Source organism: Sesamum indicum, linkage group LG2 (assembly GCF_026168435.1).
Source record: "Sesamum indicum cultivar Baizhima isolate 11 linkage group LG2, ASM2616843v1, whole genome shotgun sequence".
Taxonomy (NCBI): Eukaryota; Viridiplantae; Streptophyta; class Magnoliopsida; order Lamiales; family Pedaliaceae; genus Sesamum; species Sesamum indicum.
The window spans coordinates 21,765,114-21,786,259 of record NC_142658.1 but is presented as its reverse complement, the minus strand read 5'-3'; the positions used below and the strand labels follow the sequence as shown (position 1 = coordinate 21,786,259).

Genomic DNA, 21,146 nt, shown 5'->3' with positions numbered 1-21,146 from the left:
TTGATTGTTTACCCTTATAACTAGCACAGTCCAACCCAACATTAATTGAGTCGAGTTGAACACATGGTCTAAACCCATTTTGACACCCGTATTGGATCTTCAACTACTGAAAACAATGAATCCCGTATTGATACGTACACGTGATTAAAAAATTTGATCCTTATATATATAGTGTAGTGGCGCACAGCTGGGTTTTGAGGCTCACCATTAATATATATAGTATACACTCTCTGTCTGAATGATGTAGCTAGGGCTAGCTACTTGTATTCTCTCACTCTGAGGTCTGTGTGTGTCCATAGGTTCGCCCATTTTGACGTACGGTAAGAAATGGAGGTGAAGGCTGATGACGGTGGATGCTGGCCGGATAACGTAGTCGAACTGAAGAAAGGGCCATGGACACCTGAAGAAGACCAGAAGCTTCTCCATTACATCCAACAACATGGCCACGGTAGCTGGCGCACCCTCCCTCCCAAAGCTGGTATGTAATAATAATCTCTCTCTCTCTCTCTCTCTCTCTATATATATATATATATGTATATGAACTACTCATGATTTTATTATTACTTTATAGTTTTTAAATCATGCATGCATGCAATGCATTTTGAAGATATATATAGATCGTATAGAATGTTTTATGAGATTTAATTAATATATGAAATAGTTATTAATATATATAGATATATGATTCGAATTTGGTAATGTACGTCGTTACATATTTTATAAACTATTATAAGATAATTAAAAAACTTTTTAAATCATGACAGTATTTGTAATTATATTAAATATTTAAATATTCAATGTAAATTGGGGTAAATCATTTGTTGGGGTGTAAGAACAGGGCTCCAGAGATGCGGGAAAAGCTGCAGACTAAGGTGGAAAAATTATTTGAGGCCTGACATTAAGAGAGGAAAGTTCAGCATTCAAGAAGAACAAACCATCATTCAACTTCATGCCCTCCTCGGAAACAGGTCTGTAAATGCTTAATTAATCTTCACTAATTAGTTCAGTGATGGATCATATTCATGGCCATACCCCAACCATCATTTCAACATCTTTACCCACAAATTAGGGCGGGATACAATCTTGTTTCTGTCATTTCTGCTCTGACTTAGGAATGATACATAGGTACAATAATACTGGGTTCCCACCAAATTTATAATAAAATTATTATTATATTTGTTAAAATTAGTATTAAATTAATTAATAAGTAAAATTCTCGTGATTAATCTATATTATTTAATATATTTTTTCAAATAATAATAATTAAAAGTTTTCATTTTGTCACTATAATGAGTTTTATAATAACTTTATTAGGTGACAGCATTTACATAAAAATTGACACTAGCAATATTTAGTAATTTATTTATAAAATTTTCAGTATAAATAATTAGCGAAACATGTATAATAATAATAAAAAAAGCATTGCTTCTAACATATGATTTTTGCTATTAATAATTATGTTATAAGAAGATGAGAATTATTTATATTTAACACATATCACTGGTAACTAGTAGTTAAATTTGTTATTTTAATAATTTATCACAAATAGTATCTTGTGTTCTAGTGTAGAATAGGGTCATAACTTAGTTATACAATCTAGTTTTTTGTCCATTTTAATTATACTTCCGGTGGAGTTACAGTAATTAAAGGGCTCACCTTTTGAGCAGTAGCTATGGCTCCAAAGGAACATTCCATGCCACAAGGCAAGAAATTCCTAAAAGCTGCTCCTTCATCCTTTATTTATAGTCTTAATAAATTTGGACAATTATAGTGTTAAACTGCTCTTTTTGGTTTTTGTACATTAATTGTTCCATAGATGGTCGACCATAGCAGCTCACTTACCAAAGAGGACCGATAACGAGATAAAGAACTACTGGAACAGTCATCTGAAGAAGAGACTCAGTAATATGGGAATTGATCCAACGACTCACAAGCCCAAAAACCACGCCTTCTTCTGTGGTGGTCGCTCCAACGACTTTGCCAATCTTTGCCACATGGCTCAATGGGAAACCGCTCGGCTTGAGGCCGAAGCCAGGCTGGTCCGCGAGTCCAAACTCATGTCCAACCCTTCCACCCACTTGCTCAACAAACCCACAACCGCAGCTCCACCACCACCACGGCCGCCGTGTTTGGACGTGCTCAAAGTGTGGGCATGGACGAATAATCCTGGAAAACACATGTCGACTGCTACTACACCTAGTGGATTGTTAACCTACAACGGCGGCCTTCAATTAAACTTGTCAGACAACTTGGGCCCCATCCCAACCGTCGAATTATTCGATCAGAACTCATCATCCATCACAAACATAAATCGCGTCCAACTGTCGGGTTCATGGACAGTTAATGGACCACCTAGTACTGGTTATAACTATGATCAGGATGATGATGAGGAGGAGGAGGTCAAAGGCATAATTGACGACTACTCATCATCAATGGATCAGATCCATGATATGATGATCATGACAAGCAACCCTGTTGATTATGCTGATCCCTTATGGATTCCAAGCAGCTTCATGCAGGGTTTCACAGATCTTCCTCCAAGAATTAATGTTTCCGAAACGTCCGGACCTTCTGATAATTACGTTTTCCAAGTTGTTGACGCTAATGCTTTTAACTTAACGCATTAACTGCTCATAAATTCGGGTACTCATGTTCTTTCTCTCTCAGTAATTATAAAGATGCACCAATAAAGTGTAAGATTAATGTTGTCTGTTATCGAAAAATTCTTACCCAAACTTATTACTATTATGGAAAATTGTTTGAGTACTTCAGTGGTGAGAATTTAATTTATGCGTTCATAATTGTTTATGAAATTGTGGTCCATCTCTGGTCTGCCTATATATGTATATCAAGAACCAAAATAGACACATGCTTTCATATATACGTTCTAGTGGGGTAAGAGATCTTATTATAATTTCCGGCATGAAGAATGTTCCACGACCAGTTATTAATTCCATTGTCCCATTCTTGATATAGTAAGAATGTTTTAATCACCATTGGATTTTAGAGAATGAATATAGCACACTTATTATTATTATTATTATTAAGATGGGGCGGGGGTGGGGGATTTTGCGTTTGAACCTAACATCTCTCATTATGATGCTAAGTCAATTAAATACCGGTGGTATGAAATAGTATGGTTCAAATTATTTTGATGTTCGAAATGATATAATTTTAAAATTTCAAGGGCTAGAAAAATACATTTTGCCCCAACAACGAGATATTTGTTAGCGTTCATCAATTTTAAAAGATATTTATATATCTTTTAAAGAATGAGTATGTATTCGTGATTATGATAAATATTGGGGAAGCTCATCAAAATTTACCGATCAAATAATTAATTGAGAGGGTATGAGTTGGGAATGGGCCGATTCATGAAAATGTGTTGTGGTCTAGTAAGATAGTCCACTTTCTTGAAAATCTACAGTTGGGCTGGTAAATAAAATCGGCCCAGTTTCTAAGAATGTTGAATTGGGCTTCATAGCAGTTTATGCGTCTTGACGTTTGTTATTTTCCGTAGGTCTGCTGCACCAGGGGTGTAGAGTAGCTCGGCCTTAACTTGACCGGAAACGACATGGCCTTGAGAGCGGCGATACTAAGAAGCGCCGGGAGGAAAGCTGGGTGCGGCTTAGGAGGCATCCGGCGGTGGGTCCACTCAACGGCCCAACCAGCGCCGCTTCAAGCGGCCATCAGCAACCCTTTCAACACCACATTGCCGCCGTTGGTTTTGCCGGAGAATGAAAATAATTACAAAATCGGAGTTGAAATCCCGAAATTTTCCCCCTTCCATGGGTCCATTGAGCTCATGGCTGTCCCAAAAAAGAAAGTATGTTCTCTTTTCTGGCTTTTGATTTTTCTCGAAGATATATCTTTCAAGTTTCAGCTACGCGTCACTCAAAAGAGAATTATTTTTATTCAGATTTTTGTTGGTTTTTTTTTTCCTGGTTCACTGTTTGTTTGATGATTGATGGAGCTATGATTCTGCTTTAGTTTCTTCTTTGAGGTTTTAGGGTTCAGGGAAGTGTGACTATAAACCAAACCTCTATGAACAATAGGACTTAGCTTAGAGCAGCGAGAGTATCAGTGTATCTTTCGTTTTACGATCAGTTTTCTACATGATTTGCTGTATTTTCATGGTTAACTATATTGTGCTTGGCCTTTTTCATCTTTGCTGTTGTTTTTGGACATGTGACTATATGCAGCTTAGCTTCTTGAATCCCCCCCCCCCCCCGGGACAACCTACCAAATAGAAATACTTGCCATGCTAAATGGTCTGTTGCTCGAGTGTTAGGTAACCTTATGGCTCAGGTTGGAGTCTGCACTCTTAAGTGGTTTAGGAGCTATTCTTATCTCGATTGCTTCGTAATCATATCTATATTGATAATCCCTTTACTAAATGGAGTATGTGTGTTGTATTGACCTGTATTTAATCCATCTATTATAGAAACTCCAAGTCACGATATATTCCACGTGTTTTGTCAAGAATATTGGGTTAAAAGTTAGGAACGTGTCCACATGATTGGAGGCTTGGCCAATGAATACTCTCATGATCTAGTTCAATTCAGTACTTGATCTTTTAATACTCTTCGACCATTAGTTTTAAAGGATTCGACCGATTCTTCTCATTCCCCTTGCACATCTTTCAGCTAGCACATTCAAGTAATACTGCATGACTGCCCTTTTTGGTTCTAGAGATCGGTGCTTCTTCATTTTTCTTTCAACACATCAAAATTATTAGAAATCCTTGTGGGAAAGCCTTCATATTTCTCTTGCTCAAAACCCTTGAACAATCATTAGAACATGTAAATGCGTGAATTCTTCTGGAATCTTACCATAACAATGTAAAAATGCAGGTCACTCCACACAAGAGAGGTATCAGAAACGGACCAAAGGCTTTGAAACCTGTACCTGTAATCATACGTTGCAAGTAAGGTGTTTTTGTTTTGGCAATGGTAGCATGACCTTCTGAAATCTTTTGTGATGACTATCCCAAATCTGCTAATAGCATTCAGAAAGTTTGCTGGGCCTCCGTTTTCTTCGGAGTAACTGGTTGTGTTTTACTTAGCATTTGCAAGGATGTTGCTATGGTTTTTTCTGTTGAGAGAAACTGATAAGGAAGCATGTGTGGCTTGAACATTATAATGACCTGAATTTTGAAACAATTAGCCTATGCACCATTGCAATCAATTCTGTAATCACTTTGCAGTAAACTGAATTGAACTGTAATATAGGTCACGAAACCAATGTACCATCATACTTTACTACTTGTTAGTTGTGATCAGTTAAGCTATTCAGCATTAGAATTATGCCAAAATCCTTCACAAATGTTGTGGCTTGGCAGGGTGTGCGGTCGGGTAAAACTACCACACTTCTTCTGTTGCAGTGGGATTAAGCAAAATCCTGGTGAACAATGAACACAATGGTTTGTCCTGCCCTCTTGTCCCTTCTCCGGGAATCTTGTCTGCATAATCAAAGTGAAATTAAGCACATGGATAGAGAAATGCAGAAAATTGGTTATAGTGCATGAATTATCAAAATTGAAAAGTCTTTTACGGTGAATTGATGACCTGCCTTGTCACGGATTATACTCTTGGATTTGACATTCCTGGAGGTATTACTCAATTAGGTTTACTCCTCCTGTTGAACAATTTTATGGTAAAAATTTTCGGCTTTGATTAATCATTCTAGACTTCTGTTTTGATGTTTCTGTTCTTCACTTACTGCACTCAAAGTTGCGACTTATGAAGAACCATCTATGTATACCCATATACATTGCATATATATTTGGTGGGAGTTGATTGGGGATTGTTTGGGGGTTCCTCAAAATCATAACAGATTTTAGTTTAAAGATTAAATTGTCTCTCCTTGTTATTTAGCAAGTTATTTGATAACTGGTTGGGCATTAAAATTATAATAATTTCTTCTGACAAAGTAATTTTAACTTACCAAACACACAGAGGTAAAAGTGGGGTAAATGTATTTTTGGTTGTCAAATATAATTACTAATGCGATTTTGGTGCTCAAACAATTTAATATTGCAATTTTGGTGTTCGAATTTTTTTAACTTTTTTGGCACTTTTAATCCTTCTATTAATTTTTTTGTTAAATTTAATGAAAATTTCTTTTAAAGTGAAAAAAATTGCTATTTTCCTCTTATTTTGTGGTGTTTTTCAAGTTTGATCTAGTGCACCCATTTTTTCTATTTTTCTTCAAACTACAAAAGAGAATAAGCAAAAAAATTAAATTTAAGCAACAAATTTTCTAAATAATCTTAACAAAAAATTGTCAATAAATTTTAGAAAATTTGTTGTTTAAATTTATTTTTTTTGGTTTACTCACTTTTTAAATTTGAAAAAAAATAGGAAAAAATAGATGCATGGGATTACATCTTGAAAAACACCACAAAATGTGAGAAAAATATACTTTAAATAAAATTTTCGTTAAGTTTAACGAAAAAGTTAACTTAAGGACTAAAAGTGTTAAAAAAGTTAAAAGTTTGAGAACCAAAATTACAATTTTAAATTATTTGAAGATCAAAATTGTATTAATGACTATATTTGAGAACCAAAAAATGCCTTTATCCCGATAGAAGTTTTACGTGTACTATTTGGTTTGATTTGCATGTGAATAAAGGAAAATTCTAGTTTGGATTTTGCGAATTTGAACTAATCATATGACAAGTGCAATACATTATCGTGTAATTAGTATACAGTTTTGAAAAAATAATCAATTAATATAGCAAAGTGTAATATACTTGCGATGTGATTGTTTAGTTCGGCCAAATTTGATCCGAATAAGAATATTTCATGAAGAAAAAATTAAAACGTTATCGAACACATCAACTAATTTGAATATATTTTCATTTTTAAGGTGGAAAAATATTATAAAGTAGTCGAGTGCATAAATTAATTAAAATATATTTTCAATTTTATACAAAAATTTAAATAAATTGAGAGCCATATTCTTTTGCTGAAACTGAAAAGTAAAAAATAAGAACAAACTTCAGAGTCCTTTTCAGCTAAAATAAATAAATAAATAAATTTGAGGGTAGATTGCGTAGTTTGTAGTCTACAAAACAAAATTTCCGAAAAAGAAAAAAAAAAAAAAAAGTGTACATTAAAACAGAAATTGGATTGTCCGCCAAGACTTCGATAGTATTCCAAAACGAATTTTCTGTTGACCTTAAGAAAATAAATAAATAAATAAAAAGAAATACCATTAAAATATACTTGTTGGGGAGAGAGAGAGAGACAGAGAGAGAGAGAGAGAGAGAGAGAGAGGTTTAAGGAGGTTTAAGATCAGCAGCCATGGGAGACATTCTGTCCGCGCCTTCACTATCAAACCCTAGCTCCACCGCCATCGCATCCGCCACCTCCGCTATGACTACTTCAAATTCCTCACAACCCCCACAATCGAAGTCTGAAACGGAACCCTCCAACCGGCCCAAAACCCCAGAATCCGAAGCGCCTTTTCTAGAAACCCGAGATCCACCAGCAGAAAACCAAGAAGATCCAGCAGAAGATGAGACCCTTTTGGGAAAAGCTTCAGAAGATGAGGAAGGAGAAGGAGAGGAAGAGGAGGGTGAGTGCGGGTTTTGTTTGTTTATGAAAGGAGGTGGGTGTAAAGACGCGTTTATAGAATGGGAGAAGTGTGTGGAGGAAGGAGAGAAGAACAAAGAGGATATCGTGGAGAAGTGTTTTCAGGCAACTGCTGCTCTGAAGAAGTGCATGGAAGCGCATTCTGATTACTACGCACCTCTTTTGCAGGCTGAGAAGGCTGCTGAGGAGGAGGCCGTGAAGCAATTGGAGGAGGAGAAAGAAAGGTTGAGTAACCAAGATAGGGGCGTTGAAGAATCGGAGAAGAAGGAGAAGGAAGAAGCTTCGGGTGGTTCTGAGAAAAAGGAGACGTCTTGATTTTATAGAGATTTGTTGCTGTCTTGATTATACGGCTATGATTACTGATTGGACACTTGAGATTTAGGGCTTCGAGGTAATTTAACAGAAAACTTCAGATTTCTGACAGAAATTCATATATTTTGAATAATTGTATTGAACAATGAATGGAAATTCTTTCAGTGCACATTGCCAATATTAACTTAGAATCTTTTCAACTTACAGTTTATAATGTGATCTTGAATTGTTTTGTCTTGCGCAGTTGTGCTGCTATTTTGGCTCTGTGAATTTGAGTTTTTTCTTCCGTGATGTGGAATTATGATATGTTCTTGTGGAATAAAAGGGGGAATAGAGGATGTTGTTTGTCGAGCCGTGTACTTTTGAATGTTAGAAATGCTTGTATCCAGTATGTTGTGCTGATTGCTTAAGTCACTATTGTTGCAATAAAACAATTTGATTGCAAATCTGGGGGTGTGTAGTTGGTGTGTCAATTCGATGCATCTGGGAGAGCATATGCTGTATTTCTTTGCGTCCATTAGTTCCTAATTTGGTTTAGTAGACTCCAGAGCATTTCCTTTAAGAATTGTTTACAGTCATTCGTACTAATTCTCAGTTGCAACCTTGAAGATGGAAATCAACCTTGAACTTCGTAGTGGCTAGCTTTTCTGGCACTATCACTGATTTAAATTTGGTTTGCCATTTGCTAAATCCTCTCTATGACTCACCAATGACATAGTAAAGCGGCAGGTGCTCTTAATGTGCAAGTCTGTCTCTCTCTCTGTATGTGCATGCCTATTACCATGGTCTGTGGTCTGATTCTGAAACTTCTTTTTCTTATTTTTTGAAACTTTATCCTATCACTTTGATAGCAAATATAAGTTTTGTGAGAAGGTTCTAATTGGACAATAGAAGCTGCAGTTGCTGGTGGTGGTTTCCAAACTGTTCTTCAGACTGTTGTGTTTTTATTACTTATATATCTTAAGCTCCTTGCGTTGTAGTCGATTAGACTTTACAAATATTCACTAGCTCTTCTACTTATTAGCCTCGGCTGCTCCAGTGTATTATCACCACTTACATAAGTTGATGGAATAGTGAAACATGTTTACTTCATCAATCAACCTTGAAGTGATATTTAGGAACTTATCATAGATGTGTGGCTTAAGGAGGTAAAAGCTAGGTTTTTTATTCAGTTTCTTTTCAGAAGCCAATTGCTGTAACTCCTGAAGAAATTTAAAATTGCTCTTATCTGTATGGTATTCATATTCCCCACTGAATGGGAGAGAATTTCTTGTTCTTGGCAACTTTCAAGAAAGCCTGAGTTTTGAGAAATAAAGTTTAATTTTAGAGAGTCGCGTTTTAGTTCTGCTATATCCCTGTAAATATAAATGAAGAGACGGTATATTTAAGGGAATAACACTTCTCATCTGAATAAGTGAATAGCAAACACGTTATGTAAACCATTGGTTTTGCCTCAGATTTTGAGTTCACTGACCTGCAAACTGCCGGAGCCAATACAAGCAAAATCAGAACAAAATAATTTTGAAGTTTCTATTAGCAAAATAATCAAACCATATATACTTTCTTCTTTTCTTGAATATTCAGATTTCTGCTCCCTACAATAAGAAGGGGAAGGACTCTTCAAAGTTGGCAATTGAGAATGTGATCATTCTTCTTTAGTAAAATTGTAAACTATGTTAGTCACTTGACATGAAGATCACATCTTTATAGGCCTCTGCAGCAACAGCCGATCCTTTGCTATTTCCTAGATTACTTGTTGAGAACATTGCTGTCACACTTTGAATGAAGAGTTGGCAAATCAGTGGCATCATTTCTTTCACTCCGGCACTACACCATACACAGGCTGTGGTACTGATATCTGCTTAAAAATCTCATTTTTATGGCATCTCTCACTGAGCTTTAGTTGTAATTTTAGGAGCTGATAAATCGCCACAGCTTGTGCCCTCACACAGACATTCTTGAGGATTTGCGTAGAAATAATCCTCTTCTTTAGGATTGTCTGGGATAACCGTACGGCTAACTGGCTGGCCCATTCTTCTCACATGAGCCAGCCGTACGGCAGCTGAAAACTCATCCCATGAGAGATTTCCATTGTGATGTAAATCCAACAATTCTACGAGCCTTCTCCGATCAAGTTGGAATGATTTTTTGTACCCAAGATACCTGCAAAATAGCCAATCAGATGTATCTTTCAGATATTGTAGTTTATGTAGATAGAGCATCCACTAGTTCGATTTCATACCGGTACCTACGGTGGCCTTTCACAACCCTTGCTATGCTCCCATCATAAGTGGGAACAAAAGCATTACTGGCGACAGAAACTATAAAATCCAGCGCTGCCATTTGAGATGAATGATTCTGGAACTGTCACAAATCTTCAGGTCCCAGTGGCATTTCCTTTTTCATCTGTATCCCAAAGAATAAGCAATCTTAAGAGGCAAAAGTTAATGATAAAAAAAAATAGCAACGACATTCGAGGGATCAGTGTCCCAAAGGGAAGTCAATTTTTTATCAGGCATATGTAAAATGTTTCAACAGCAAATCAGGTATTAAATTATACATAATTTCAACAAAATTGTAGTTGACTAATACTTTATCTACAAATAACTTTCAGAAAGACAAGATACTTTCTCTTGTTTCTGCAGAGCCCTTTTTAAATCGCAATCTTACCTCAACTAGGAAAGAAAGTATTACTCATTGCATATGACAGTTTTATATAGACACAGAAAGAAGACACGACTCACAATACTTGGAAAGGCAGCTCCTAATGCTGCAAGTCTCCTTTCACCACCGTAGATCTGTGTCTCCAGATTCAATCTTCAGTATGCAATTGTAGGATTTGAAGGAAACCCCAAATGACAGAAATATGAAAACAACTGTCTACATTTCTCCAACTTGAAGAAGAAAGATTTATTTTAGGGAACAAGACTGAAGTAATGGGATTCCTTCCTAGGAATGAGGGGGAAAGATGTATAGAATCTACACTGAGCGGTGAATTTCAGGAGAGAAAAATGTCTAGAAACTAAATGAAGTGTAATTCTCAGGGAATGGGTTTGTTAGTTTAGCAAAACCGCTAAAAGTGAAATGGACTGCAACAATTTCTCTCTTTCTTTTAGCAACTCTGAGTGTGTGTAATTATAATCATTTCACCTGAAAAAACATCAAAAGCTCCATTCTACTATTAATGAATTAATATTTACCAATTAGTTTATTATATGAATCATTGCAGATTATGTTTGATTTAAATGGACACAGAGAGATAGACATGTGCGTAGCTACTACTTTAATTACCAAGTTAGAAAATATTAATCCGCCAAATGTTGCCTTTAATTAATACGACCAATTAATGTGATATGTGTGTTGGAGTTTGAGTGGTGGCATGTTATCTCCTTAAAAAATAATAAATACATCCTATAATGAATTCAATTTTCGATTTCTTAATGTCTGATTGCCACAACGTCTATCACACATTATGTGTATGTGTTCACTACAAACTACATTTACATCAAATGAAACACCAACAAATCAAAATCATCTGTGATTGAGATCATAAGTTTGAAATTATGAGTTTCATTTTATGTAAATTATTATAATTATATTAATATATTGATTGACTAAAGAATTAGGCTAATTTTATTATTTACTGTTTTTATTATATTAATATATTAGTTTAATCAATATAAAACCAAAAAAAGAAATCAAAATCATCTTAAGAAAATGGGATAACAAATGAGAATTTAACAGGGTAAAATCTTGCCTAAACCTCGTGGGCCGAGCTGAGGCCTTGATTTAGTGTTAGGAATTCGTTAATAGTAGAGCCCAATGGGCCCAAGCCGAATTAATTTATGCCAAAAATCGACGTTGCTATATATATTAGTGTTCTACGTGTAATGCGTTCATTGGCTTATACAACTATTTATTGACGTCATAATTTATATTTTTAATAATAAAAATGGAGTTATATTTGCATTCAGAAACAAAACGAAAATCAAGAATTAGAAGACAAGAAGATTCCGTACAAGTGATTTGAGCGAGGAAAGAATTTGACTGCAGTTCTTTCCTCTCCTCTCCCTCTGCTTCATTTGCCTTTTTCGGATTTCATCTCCGCTTACACTGTTATCGGGAACAAATATAGGACGCCACTTCCTAAATCGAAGGTGTTGACCCAGAAATTATTGGTTTTTCTTGTTTTAGGATCGTTACTATGAATATCCAAATCCAAGGACAGAGTGTTTGCCTGGTTTTAGTTTCAATTTTACTGTTATGGACGGGGGTGGAGTGTATCCGATTCGATCTGGAGTCTGGTCACACCAAATGCATAGCGGAGGATATCAAGAGCAATTCAATGACAGTGGGGAAGTACCAAATCGTAAACCTCAATGAAGGACAACCTTTACCTGATTCCCACAAAATCAGTGTTCGGGTACTGTTCTCTATCCAGGGTTTATATATATATATATATATATATATGTGTGTGTGTGTGTGTGTGTGTGTGTGGCGTGGTTTTCTTTTCTTGTGTGAAATTATTCGATTCTGGGTCAACTTAGTTTCTACTCTATGTACTTTGATTCGACAACAATGGTTTTGCTGAAAGTTTGGATCTTTCTGTAACTCTAATTCCCATTTGTCTTTTGTTAATTTGGTCTGGTTTGTTTTGTTGCTGCTGCTCTGTTTCGGCTCCATTTGCTGAATGGGCGTGCAACTTATATTTAGAAATGTAGCGGTTTTGATGGCAACATTGGAACAAAAATTTGAATCTTGAAATTAGAAATTTCCTGGATATAACTTAATTTCTTTTTGTTTGCGTGAGACTTCTTCATCGCTAAGACTACTCACTTGATGGATTTTCTGAAAGATTAGGGTTTTGGGAGAAGTTTGAAAGACTATGATTAGATAAAAAGAATTAAATCTTCTTTGGAGCTTATATTTTTAGGTATATTTACTATATTTTGTCTCCCTAATGTGAGACAACACTAAGCCAAAGTTCAATGATACTTATTTTCTTGTGTAGAAATGTGTTTTGCTTATTATTATTATGTTGTATTATTTATATGCTTTTTTTATTGCATCATTAACCACTCAAAAAAACCTATGCTCTTTTTATTGCATCATTAACCACTCAAAAAAACCTATGCTCTTTTTATTGCATCATTAACCACTCAAAAAAACCTATGCTTTTTAAGAATTTGCCTGCTGTTTCTTTTCATGGTTCAATGTGTCATTTATAGATTTTGCTTGAACTGCTTTCTATAAGAACATATTTTAAGATAATGGCTTCTGAATGGGTTTTAAGTTACGGAAACAAGTTAGCTATATTTTTCTTTACATTCTATTCGTATTTCAGTTATATTATTTTGCTTTCCGCAAGGGATGATTGTAAATTTTCTGAATTTTGTTGAACTCATAGGTTACATCTTCATATGGAAATAGCTATCACCATTCGGACAATGTAAATGAGGGCCATTTTGCATTTCATGCAGTAGAGGCAGGTGATTACATGGCTTGCTTTTCTTCTGCTGATCACAAACCTTCCACTACCATCACCATTGACTTTGATTGGAAGTCTGGTGTTGCTGCCAAGGATTGGACTAATGTTGCCAAGAAAGGCTCTGTTGAAGTGAGTGCTCATCCTTCTTCTGCCCTCGTATCCATCATGTTCATGCATAGCTTTACTTGCTTTTCTTTTAGCTGCTATCCTATCATGCCAAAGATGAAAGTAATCTCGGTTCTTTGTGTTTCTTGTTTTGATTTTTCTTTTCCTGAGGATGGTTGTGAGTCGACCGGAGTTACAATTGTAGTTTCTACTTTCTTGCTTCCTTTCTGGATTCCACTTTGTGGAGTTGCCTATCTATCTTTATAAGCTATTGGGTTGTTTTCTGTCCTAAATGGCAGGACAGAAATAAACTCATGGCAGTTTCTTCTTAACTCTAGAATGCAGGCAGTACCCCGTGTCAACCCATGTTTGCAGCTCAAAACTTATTCAATTATGGCCGTCTTTCTTGTACTTCATCAAGTTGATCATGCTTGGGAAGTATAAAAGTACATTTTGTTCTTCTTTTTCTAGTCAAAACTAATCTTCATTTTTCTTTATTGTCACCAGTTAATGGAATTGGAATTGAAGAAAATGTTTGATACAGTCCAATCTATCCATGATGAGATGTTTTATCTGCGTGAAAGGTAAGTTCTCTGGATGACTTTTCCGTGTTTCGTGAATCATACTATTCAAATTCCAACATCTCAGATTTGGTTGATACTTATTTCAGGGAAGAAGAGATGCAGCAACTGAATACATCCACGAACTCCAAAATGGCATGGTTGAGTTTTATTTCGCTTTTTGTTTCCCTATCTGTGGCTGGACTGCAGCTTTGGCATTTGAAGTCGTTCTTTCAGAAGAAGAAGCTTATTTAATGTACTCCTGAATTATTTTAGAGTTTTCCCCCCATTACTGTATAATTTTCCACCTAGAGTATGATGGCTTCAGTTCAACGTGATAAAAAGATTGTTTTGGCTATACATATTTATTTTTATCTTGGACAATTTACACATGCTGTGGAGGGTTAGGACGCAAACTGTAGAAATGAGGCTGCATGCCTCTACCCTCTGAAAACAGCTTTGTTGTATGCTTAGCATTTGCCATTTGCCACTTAATGCATCCCAGATTTCCAGTGAAAGCTCAGGTAGAAGAACTATAGCCATATTCTACTTTGTCAAGAGCAGATTTCCGGTGGAAGCTAAGGTAGAAAAGCTAGGTCGCCTTATTCTACTTTGTCAAGAAGACAAGAACAGTAGCTGAATGACTGATGAGGCTTGATACATGTGCACAACCAGTAAAATGGGTATAAGAAATTTGACTTGTGGCAAACATGTCTTCAACAGCTACTTTAAACATAAAACAAGACAAGTACAATGTGGGACTTAGAAATACAGATTTTCACATAGTCATTATCTAGTCTGTCTGAGATTACTAGAAGTTGCTCAGTTTGAGCTACTTCAGATTACAGCAAAGAAAAATTTACACACAAGACAAGTCGATCAAGAATGTTGATCAAGGCAAGCATTGTAAAACCCGTTCAGATTAGTGTTAACTGCATAACCACTTCCAACAATTAACTCTGGATTGTACAGTGAAATTGGTCGCAGCAACTACTCTTGCAAACTCACCAAGCACAAAGCCTATTAGCAATCCATCTCATCCCACAAGTTCTGGGGTGAAAGGAGATATTGTCTGATAAGAAAGTGAGTGGTCTTGACATTTGTCACAGGCGTCTTATCATGATGTAAAGATGTGCCAATGATGATCAGATGGTAGCACTTCCTTGATCTTTTCAAGTCTCTTCAAAATCTCCAGGAAAGGTGGTCTCTGGTTCATGTCTGCTGACCAGCACTGCTCAGTTAACCTATGCAATTTTCAGTTAGACAGAGATTATATTAGGACAATTTTCAGTTCAACAGAGAATAGGACAACTTTCAGTTCAACAAATCTGGTGGTCTCGCATTTATTCCATAGACAAGACAACACAAAAATAGGAGGGATCTTATCTTGGAATTCTGATGTGTATCATTCTAGTACTGTCATTAACTTTTCACAAGGAGAGGCTTTTGAATATTATGATGATGAAACCAATTAGAAGAGTTCCTCAATCTCGATTATCAGTTGTGTATTACATGGTAAGAAGACCGCATAGATACTTACTCTCTCAATTCAGGGATGAAACCTTTTGCTCTAAACATTGGCCTGTGTCCTTCTGCCACATATCTTGCTGCTTCATATGGTTCATAATGTGATAATGGAGGTTCGCCTTCAAGCATCTGCAACAGTTAAAAATCACTTTACTTTATGTCTCAAGCATGATCAATTTGTTGTAGGCTACCACAAAAATAAGATTACCTCGTACAGTATCATTGCAAAAGAGAAAACATCGACCTTCTTATCATATTTCCGGTGCTTGAAGACTTCAGGTGCCATGTAACGGTCTATTGAAAATACATAACAAGACAATACAGCATAAGCAAAAAACTTGAACTCCTAGCTGCACATAAAAACTGTTCTCAGATAGTTACTCACAGCTTCCTGTCTCGCCAGTCAATTTGTATACATCATGAGAATGTTGTACCCTTATGAGCTTGCTTAACCCAAAGTCTCCTACTTTTAAATGGTCAGCACTTGTGTTGACAAGCAGAACATTCCTGGAAAAGTATAGGATTTAGCAACAAGGATTCTTGAAATTCCCCGGGACAGGGCGCAGAATTACTATGGTTGTCAGGAATACCAAGCATGAAACCAACTGACCTTGGTTTAAGATCTCTGTGTATTATAACATTGGGCTCACTATGGAGGTAAGCCATGCCTCTGCCCAGACAAGATTACGAGAATCAGATTAGGATACAACATATTCATTAACACAGAATATATTTAGATTGCTCAACCATTTCAAATTTCTATTATATGCATGCATAGGTATTGATGTCATTATCACATTACTTGACATAAGGCTGCCTAATAAGATCCAAACAATAACAATCAACTTCTAATATAGATGCAACTTCTGTTGCCAACCTATAGGAAGCTAAATACGCTGTAAATCCACCCAACAAATGCCAAGATAAACAAACAAATCAATAAATACACAGAAATATGTTTAACTTCATCACACCTAAGGTATGCAATTTGGATGAATATTTACCCTGATGAAAACAATTTTAAGCATAACACTAGGTACCCTGGTTTATTGTGCAATGGGGAAAGGATGATTGACAAAAGACATATGGCGAAGGTCAGGAGTTCTCCAGCAAATAGCAACTAAACCAATAAACCAATTCCAATGTACCTAGCAATATCCATCGCAAAATTTACTGCTGTTGATGGATTCAGTGGCCCTTTTCCCTTTAGGTGCTGATGAAGATCACCCTATAAAAGAATAGAAAAAGGAAACACCACAGTTAGGACATAATGAGGTAAAAAAGTTGATACTTCCATACAGGGATAAAATAAACTCACTAACCCCTCTCAAGTACTCCGTAATTAACATTAAGGGCTTTTTCTCGGTAACTGCTCCAAGAAATTGGACAATGTTTGGATGACGAAGCTTCACTAGCAAATTGACCTCATGCCTGAAGTCCTGACTGAAATGCAAGCGAGTGATAAGGTAAAATTTACCTTAAGACAGGAGGGCAAAAGGCAGAAATAAATAATTATAATAGATCTTAAATTAACTCCGACTATCAAGCTAAACAAATCAAAACCAAGTTTGGCATACAGATTAAGACAAACCAGAAAGCCACTTTTTTAAATTTCCAGATCTTATCATAGAATTTGGAGCAAACCCCAATCATGCATACAAGTTGCATGATGTTATATACTAATCAAATGGAAGATTGGGAAATTAGCAATTGCAAGAACATATTGAAGAAACATACATCACTAATCTATCATCTGAAAGGCTTGGAAGAATGCGTTTGACGGCTACTGGTGTCCCCCGCCAAGAAGCTTTTACTATCTCCCCGAAAGACCCCTACCAATATAAACCGTAAGCCGTGAGAGCTTTGAAAAAAAGTTTCGAACATTAGATATATTAACAAGAGCAACAGCAACTTTTAGGGCATCAAAAGAGGAAAAAGCAAACATATCCTAAAAAATTAAGCCGGGCGGAATGATTGAACTACAAGAACAAAAAGTTATTTTGGCTTCACTATAATATGGTACAGAACATATGAAGATGATGTTAACATGTTATAAGGGTGAGTAAAAACGCAGCAATAACGGGTCTATGAAGAAGAATACTAGATTCTCGGAGGGCAGATCCTGAACCATATGCAGTTGCAAAACCAACAATCGGAACCCTCAAACCAAATTGGTCTGATGTGCAGTTCAACGGTAAACATATTTCTTGATTAGAAATTTAGAAATGTTCCACTTGGCCCAAAAGAAGATAAGGGCCAAACATGCTGATCCGATTTAAGAAAGCTGTAGTCTTTTAATTTGAAACAGATTGAAATTATCAATGTGCTGAATTATTTCAATATAGAGAATCAGATTATTTCAGTAGTTTTTTCAACTAACTAATCGTTGACTAGTCTATATTTTTATTGATTAGGCAGGAGTTTTATCAGTAATATTCTGCAAATGGATCCAGACCTTCCCTACGAGAGTTGAGTTTGAGAAGTCCAGCTCATCAGGATCTATCTCCCAGTCACACTTATTTGGTAGAGGGGGTGGTACAGGTCTTGGTTCAAAATGGCTTCCATTCTGACCCTGCAAAATGTCCAAAAATAATTATCCAAATGAAAGCAAGGCAAGAAATTATAGAATGAATTTCACATGAAGATGAGATGAGGACATAATCTAAATTCAACAAACTTGAGCATTTCATTAAACTCATTATGGCTTCAGGGATTACAAAGGTCAATTTGCTTCATACAACATTCCACAAAACAAAAGAATTTCGCTACTCATAGCTTCACCTAGAGACCCATTTTTATCTTCCAACATACAAGCAGACAATCATGGAGATGCTCTGGCTAGTTTGGAAAGTTACCTCGTGATTTCAGTGATTCGGTCTCAAATCATACATAATAAGCGTAAAGATGAGCCCAACAAAGGAGAAAAGAATTTACATAAAATTAAAGAGCAATAAGAGAACAAACGGAAAATGGAAAAAACAATTATGCCTCAATTAAACAAATTATGCATTTCATAAGAATATGCAGACTTACCAAATATTCCAAGTTCTGAGTGTGGAGAGAGAAATTTGTTTCAAAATGACAATAAACAGGAAGAGAGAGAGAGAGAGAGAGATAGAGAGAGAGAGAGACAGGAAAAAGCATTCCAGTATTCACACAGTCTCTATTGCACGAGAGGAAGGATGAAAGTAAGATGCATGAAACTTACATAAGACAGTCCACCATGGGATTTTAATAATTCAATCATGCCAGATCTCTTTGCTCCTTCTGCATCAGCTAAAGGCTGTTTGACAAATACAAATTTATAAGTCTAGAGTAGCAATTAGATAGAGGGACCATAACAGATTATTATCTATTCCATATCAGAGCACACTAATAATTGACGGGGGAAAAGAAGTAAATCCATGGGCAGTTAGAGATGCCTTTTGTGCATATATGCATAGGATGGCAAGTGGGAATACAGACCTGTAGTAGGAAGCTGTGTCTAACAAACTAATAAAATTATGTTATGTAGCCAAAGAACTATATAGGTGCAATCACCTAAAATGCCATATGCATTTTAGGTCCGATCCAATCTTATCCAGTTAAATCAGCCTACTCCCTTTCTTTTTATTTGCACTAATATGGACCTACTAGCAATTAAAATTTTTATCAACATATTAAAATTTTAATGTAAACAATATCATGCATTCATGAAAAACTCCCATATTAAGAGCGGTGTTTGCAATAGCTTCTGCTTTTGTCATAATAAGTTGTAGAAAAAGTTGTAAGTCAAGCAATCGTAAAAGTTAGGAGTGCTGGAATACAAAAAAATTAATATTTACAATTTTACCAATAAGTTGCATAAGTTGGTAGGGAGATGCTTATAACTTTTGGCTTAAATCAATTCAATTTAAGTAGTTCAAATCCAGAAATGTAAAATAAAAACACTCTTTTAAGCTTATTTCAATAATAAGCTAATAAATACTTGTTTTAAGCATTTGCAAACACCCCCTAAGTTCACCTCTGAACTGAATAAACTAATTACTCTCTTCAGTCTACTACATGGCAATATAAGACTTCCCAAGGCTAAATTTTGAGGAGAACTTAAAAAATATAATTTTGACATTCTTGAATATCATATGTTATTTAAACATGCTATTCAATATTCAATTTAAGTACTAAAATGAAAATTGAATCAAGTATTCCCTCCCCAACATTTTGCACAAAAAATTTGGTGTAGTTAGTTACAGCAACTTCATATGTAAAGAGTAGGCATACACACAGTTGAAACAAAATTGCACCATAAACGGCATATTTTAACATATTCTGGAAGAAAGAAAGTACCAGTAAATTCAGCACATCGTGAATCGAATTAGTTATTGCAAACAAAAACAAACACAATCACCTCCCAGACACAAACTCAACAACTAAACAAGCAAACAAATTTAGGAATGATAGTGAAATTCACCGTGTTTTTCCAGCGATCTTGAGCGTTGACATCTGCTTTGCATTCCAGAAGACACCTGGCGACGTCGATCCAGCCGTGGATTGCCGCCACGTGGAGCGGAGTCCGATTATCATAGTCTCTAGCGCGCACCAGTGTTGGATCCTCCTCAAGTAGCTTCCTGACTGCCGCGGTGTCGTTCTGGTGCGCGTGCCACAGAATTTGAGACGTCTTGCTCACCCGCGCCTTCTCTTTCTTCCTGTCTCTCTCCGTCGACTGGCGTGGCTGCCCGTCTCCGGCGGCGGAATGCCCCGAGCTGCCCTCGCTTCCGCTCATTGGATGCAGTTTGGCGTAGTCGTCGGGGCAACCGAGCTGTTTAATTTGTTACAGGCTAACCCGTCAGACCCAACCCGCAACCGGATAACTGTTTTTGTATGGGTGCACGAGCCAAAATATCTTCAAAAGAAAAAAGAGAGACCCAAACAATAGAGTTCGGTTTAGCATAAATTTCATCACATAATAGTACTGACAGCAGGGAAATTTCGGGATCCCATTTGTCCAAATTGAATTAATTATAATTATTATTATATAATTAATTGGAGTGGATCACAATAACTCCAACTATAAAACGTTTATTGCTTAACAAGCTGAAAATATCTGTAGATTTACCTTAAATCCCAAAATTAGTAAGTCTTTTTGAGAAAGAAAGGTGAATGAAAAAATCAAACAAGGCAATTAATCTCCAAATGAGGTCAACCCACATGGTTAGGGATGTAAAACATCTATTAATATTACTACTTGCAGATTTTTTGCTCTTTTTGAGGCAGAATCAGATTCTCCGCTGACTTTCTATTGTATATGGTATGTTTACAGACTAGGAGTTAAAAGCAAGAAGGGTTTCAGCCAGTTAAGAACAGAGAATCTTGCATAACGCACAAAAGGGAAAAAACAGGGCTCCACGATTGAGTGTTGGTGACCGCTTTTGAATTTTATGCTCCCAATAATTGTGAACCCATTTTCCTTTTCTGGTGAAGTGGGGTTCATTATTAGTAGTATTTTATTACAAGTTTATGAAAATCATTGGGAGGATTGGTTGGATTGCTCAAATAATGTGATCTGAATTGGATTCA

At 36.1% G+C, this 21,146-nt stretch overlaps 5 protein-coding genes and 1 non-coding gene across 8 annotated transcripts; 4 read left to right on the top strand and 2 right to left on the bottom strand.

Annotated features, from left to right (window-relative positions):
* The first annotated feature begins 327 nt into the window (after positions 1-327).
* Positions 328-2,627, top strand: LOC105156524 (transcription factor MYB106). The gene is made up of 3 exons (XM_011072681.2): positions 328-478; positions 839-968; positions 1,817-2,627. The coding sequence occupies exons 1-3, from the start codon at positions 328-330 to the stop codon at positions 2,625-2,627; spliced, it is 1,092 nt and encodes a 363-aa protein (XP_011070983.1).
* Positions 2,628-3,508: 881 nt separating this feature from the next.
* Positions 3,509-5,682, top strand: LOC105156523 (uncharacterized). Its single transcript, XM_011072678.3, has 3 exons — positions 3,509-3,826; positions 4,854-4,927; positions 5,342-5,682. The coding sequence occupies exons 1-3, from the start codon at positions 3,575-3,577 to the stop codon at positions 5,412-5,414; spliced, it is 399 nt and encodes a 132-aa protein (XP_011070980.1). The 5' UTR covers positions 3,509-3,574; the 3' UTR covers positions 5,415-5,682.
* A 1,434-nt stretch (positions 5,683-7,116) lies between these two features.
* On the top strand, positions 7,117-8,268 carry LOC110013123 (uncharacterized). Its single transcript, XM_088875901.1, has 2 exons — positions 7,117-7,989; positions 8,155-8,268. The coding sequence occupies exon 1, from the start codon at positions 7,308-7,310 to the stop codon at positions 7,911-7,913; it is 606 nt and encodes a 201-aa protein (XP_088732027.1). The 5' UTR covers positions 7,117-7,307; the 3' UTR covers positions 7,914-7,989; positions 8,155-8,268.
* A 1,147-nt stretch (positions 8,269-9,415) lies between these two features.
* Positions 9,416-11,019, bottom strand: LOC105156522 (uncharacterized). Its single transcript, XR_016062968.1, has 3 exons — positions 10,655-11,019; positions 10,153-10,316; positions 9,416-10,073 (listed from the first exon to the last, which is right to left on the bottom strand). It is a non-coding gene; the product is annotated as an uncharacterized LOC105156522 (transcript).
* An 869-nt stretch (positions 11,020-11,888) lies between these two features.
* Positions 11,889-14,581, top strand: LOC105156520 (transmembrane emp24 domain-containing protein p24delta9). 2 transcript variants are annotated; one of them, XM_011072675.3, is made up of 4 exons: positions 11,890-12,333; positions 13,318-13,527; positions 14,011-14,087; positions 14,174-14,581. In XM_011072675.3, the coding sequence occupies exons 1-4, from the start codon at positions 12,115-12,117 to the stop codon at positions 14,316-14,318; spliced, it is 651 nt and encodes a 216-aa protein (XP_011070977.1). In that variant the 5' UTR covers positions 11,890-12,114; the 3' UTR covers positions 14,319-14,581. The 2 variants fall into 2 exon arrangements, with proteins under 2 accessions (XP_088732026.1, XP_011070977.1); XM_088875900.1 differs by lacking the exons at positions 14,011-14,087; positions 14,174-14,581 and adding an exon at positions 13,849-13,962 and having other exon boundaries at positions 11,889-12,333; positions 13,318-13,554.
* A 181-nt stretch (positions 14,582-14,762) lies between these two features.
* VIK (VH1-interacting kinase) lies at positions 14,763-20,824 on the bottom strand. Of its 2 annotated transcripts, XM_020698869.2 has the most exons (12): positions 20,686-20,824; positions 20,041-20,472; positions 18,799-18,873; positions 18,046-18,162; positions 17,328-17,422; positions 16,913-17,033; positions 16,739-16,818; positions 16,201-16,260; positions 15,976-16,097; positions 15,799-15,884; positions 15,604-15,719; positions 14,763-15,307 (listed from the first exon to the last, which is right to left on the bottom strand). In XM_020698869.2, exons 2-12 carry the CDS (start codon positions 20,350-20,352, stop codon positions 15,181-15,183), a joined length of 1,311 nt encoding a protein of 436 aa, XP_020554528.1. In that variant the 5' UTR covers positions 20,353-20,472; positions 20,686-20,824; the 3' UTR covers positions 14,763-15,180. The 2 variants fall into 2 exon arrangements, with proteins under 2 accessions (XP_020554528.1, XP_011070978.1); XM_011072676.3 differs by lacking the exon at positions 20,686-20,824 and having other exon boundaries at positions 20,041-20,544.
* Between the last annotated feature and the right edge of the window lie 322 nt (positions 20,825-21,146).

What these genes read in the sequence shown, in the direction of transcription:
- LOC105156524 (XM_011072681.2), top strand. Translation starts at nt 328, where the DNA reads ATGGAGGTGAAGGCTGATGACGGTGGATGCTGGCCGGATAACGTAGTC. An exon ending in CACCCTCCCTCCCAAAGCTG is followed by an intron (nt 479 to 838) that starts GTATGTAATAAT and finishes GTGTAAGAACAG; the next exon opens with GGCTCCAGAGATGCGGGAAA. An exon ending in CATGCCCTCCTCGGAAACAG is followed by an intron (nt 969 to 1,816) that starts GTCTGTAAATGC and finishes ATTGTTCCATAG; the next exon opens with ATGGTCGACCATAGCAGCTC.
- LOC105156523 (XM_011072678.3), top strand. Translation starts at nt 3,575, where the DNA reads ATGGCCTTGAGAGCGGCGATACTAAGAAGCGCCGGGAGGAAAGCTGGG. An exon ending in TGGCTGTCCCAAAAAAGAAA is followed by an intron (nt 3,827 to 4,853) that starts GTATGTTCTCTT and finishes GTAAAAATGCAG; the next exon opens with GTCACTCCACACAAGAGAGG. An exon ending in CCTGTAATCATACGTTGCAA is followed by an intron (nt 4,928 to 5,341) that starts GTAAGGTGTTTT and finishes GTGGCTTGGCAG; the next exon opens with GGTGTGCGGTCGGGTAAAAC.
- LOC110013123 (XM_088875901.1), top strand. Translation starts at nt 7,308, where the DNA reads ATGGGAGACATTCTGTCCGCGCCTTCACTATCAAACCCTAGCTCCACC.
- LOC105156520 (XM_011072675.3), top strand. Translation starts at nt 12,115, where the DNA reads ATGAATATCCAAATCCAAGGACAGAGTGTTTGCCTGGTTTTAGTTTCA. An exon ending in CCCACAAAATCAGTGTTCGG is followed by an intron (nt 12,334 to 13,317) that starts GTACTGTTCTCT and finishes TTGAACTCATAG; the next exon opens with GTTACATCTTCATATGGAAA. An exon ending in CCAAGAAAGGCTCTGTTGAA is followed by an intron (nt 13,528 to 14,010) that starts GTGAGTGCTCAT and finishes TATTGTCACCAG; the next exon opens with TTAATGGAATTGGAATTGAA.
- VIK (XM_020698869.2), bottom strand. Translation starts at nt 20,352, where the DNA reads ATGAGCGGAAGCGAGGGCAGCTCGGGGCATTCCGCCGCCGGAGACGGG. An exon ending in TTTGCGATGGATATTGCTAG is followed by an intron (nt 16,261 to 16,738) that starts GTACATTGGAAT and finishes TTGTCTGGGCAG; the next exon opens with AGGCATGGCTTACCTCCATA. An exon ending in TTCATCCCTGAATTGAGAGA is followed by an intron (nt 15,308 to 15,603) that starts GTAAGTATCTAT and finishes AAAATTGCATAG; the next exon opens with GTTAACTGAGCAGTGCTGGT.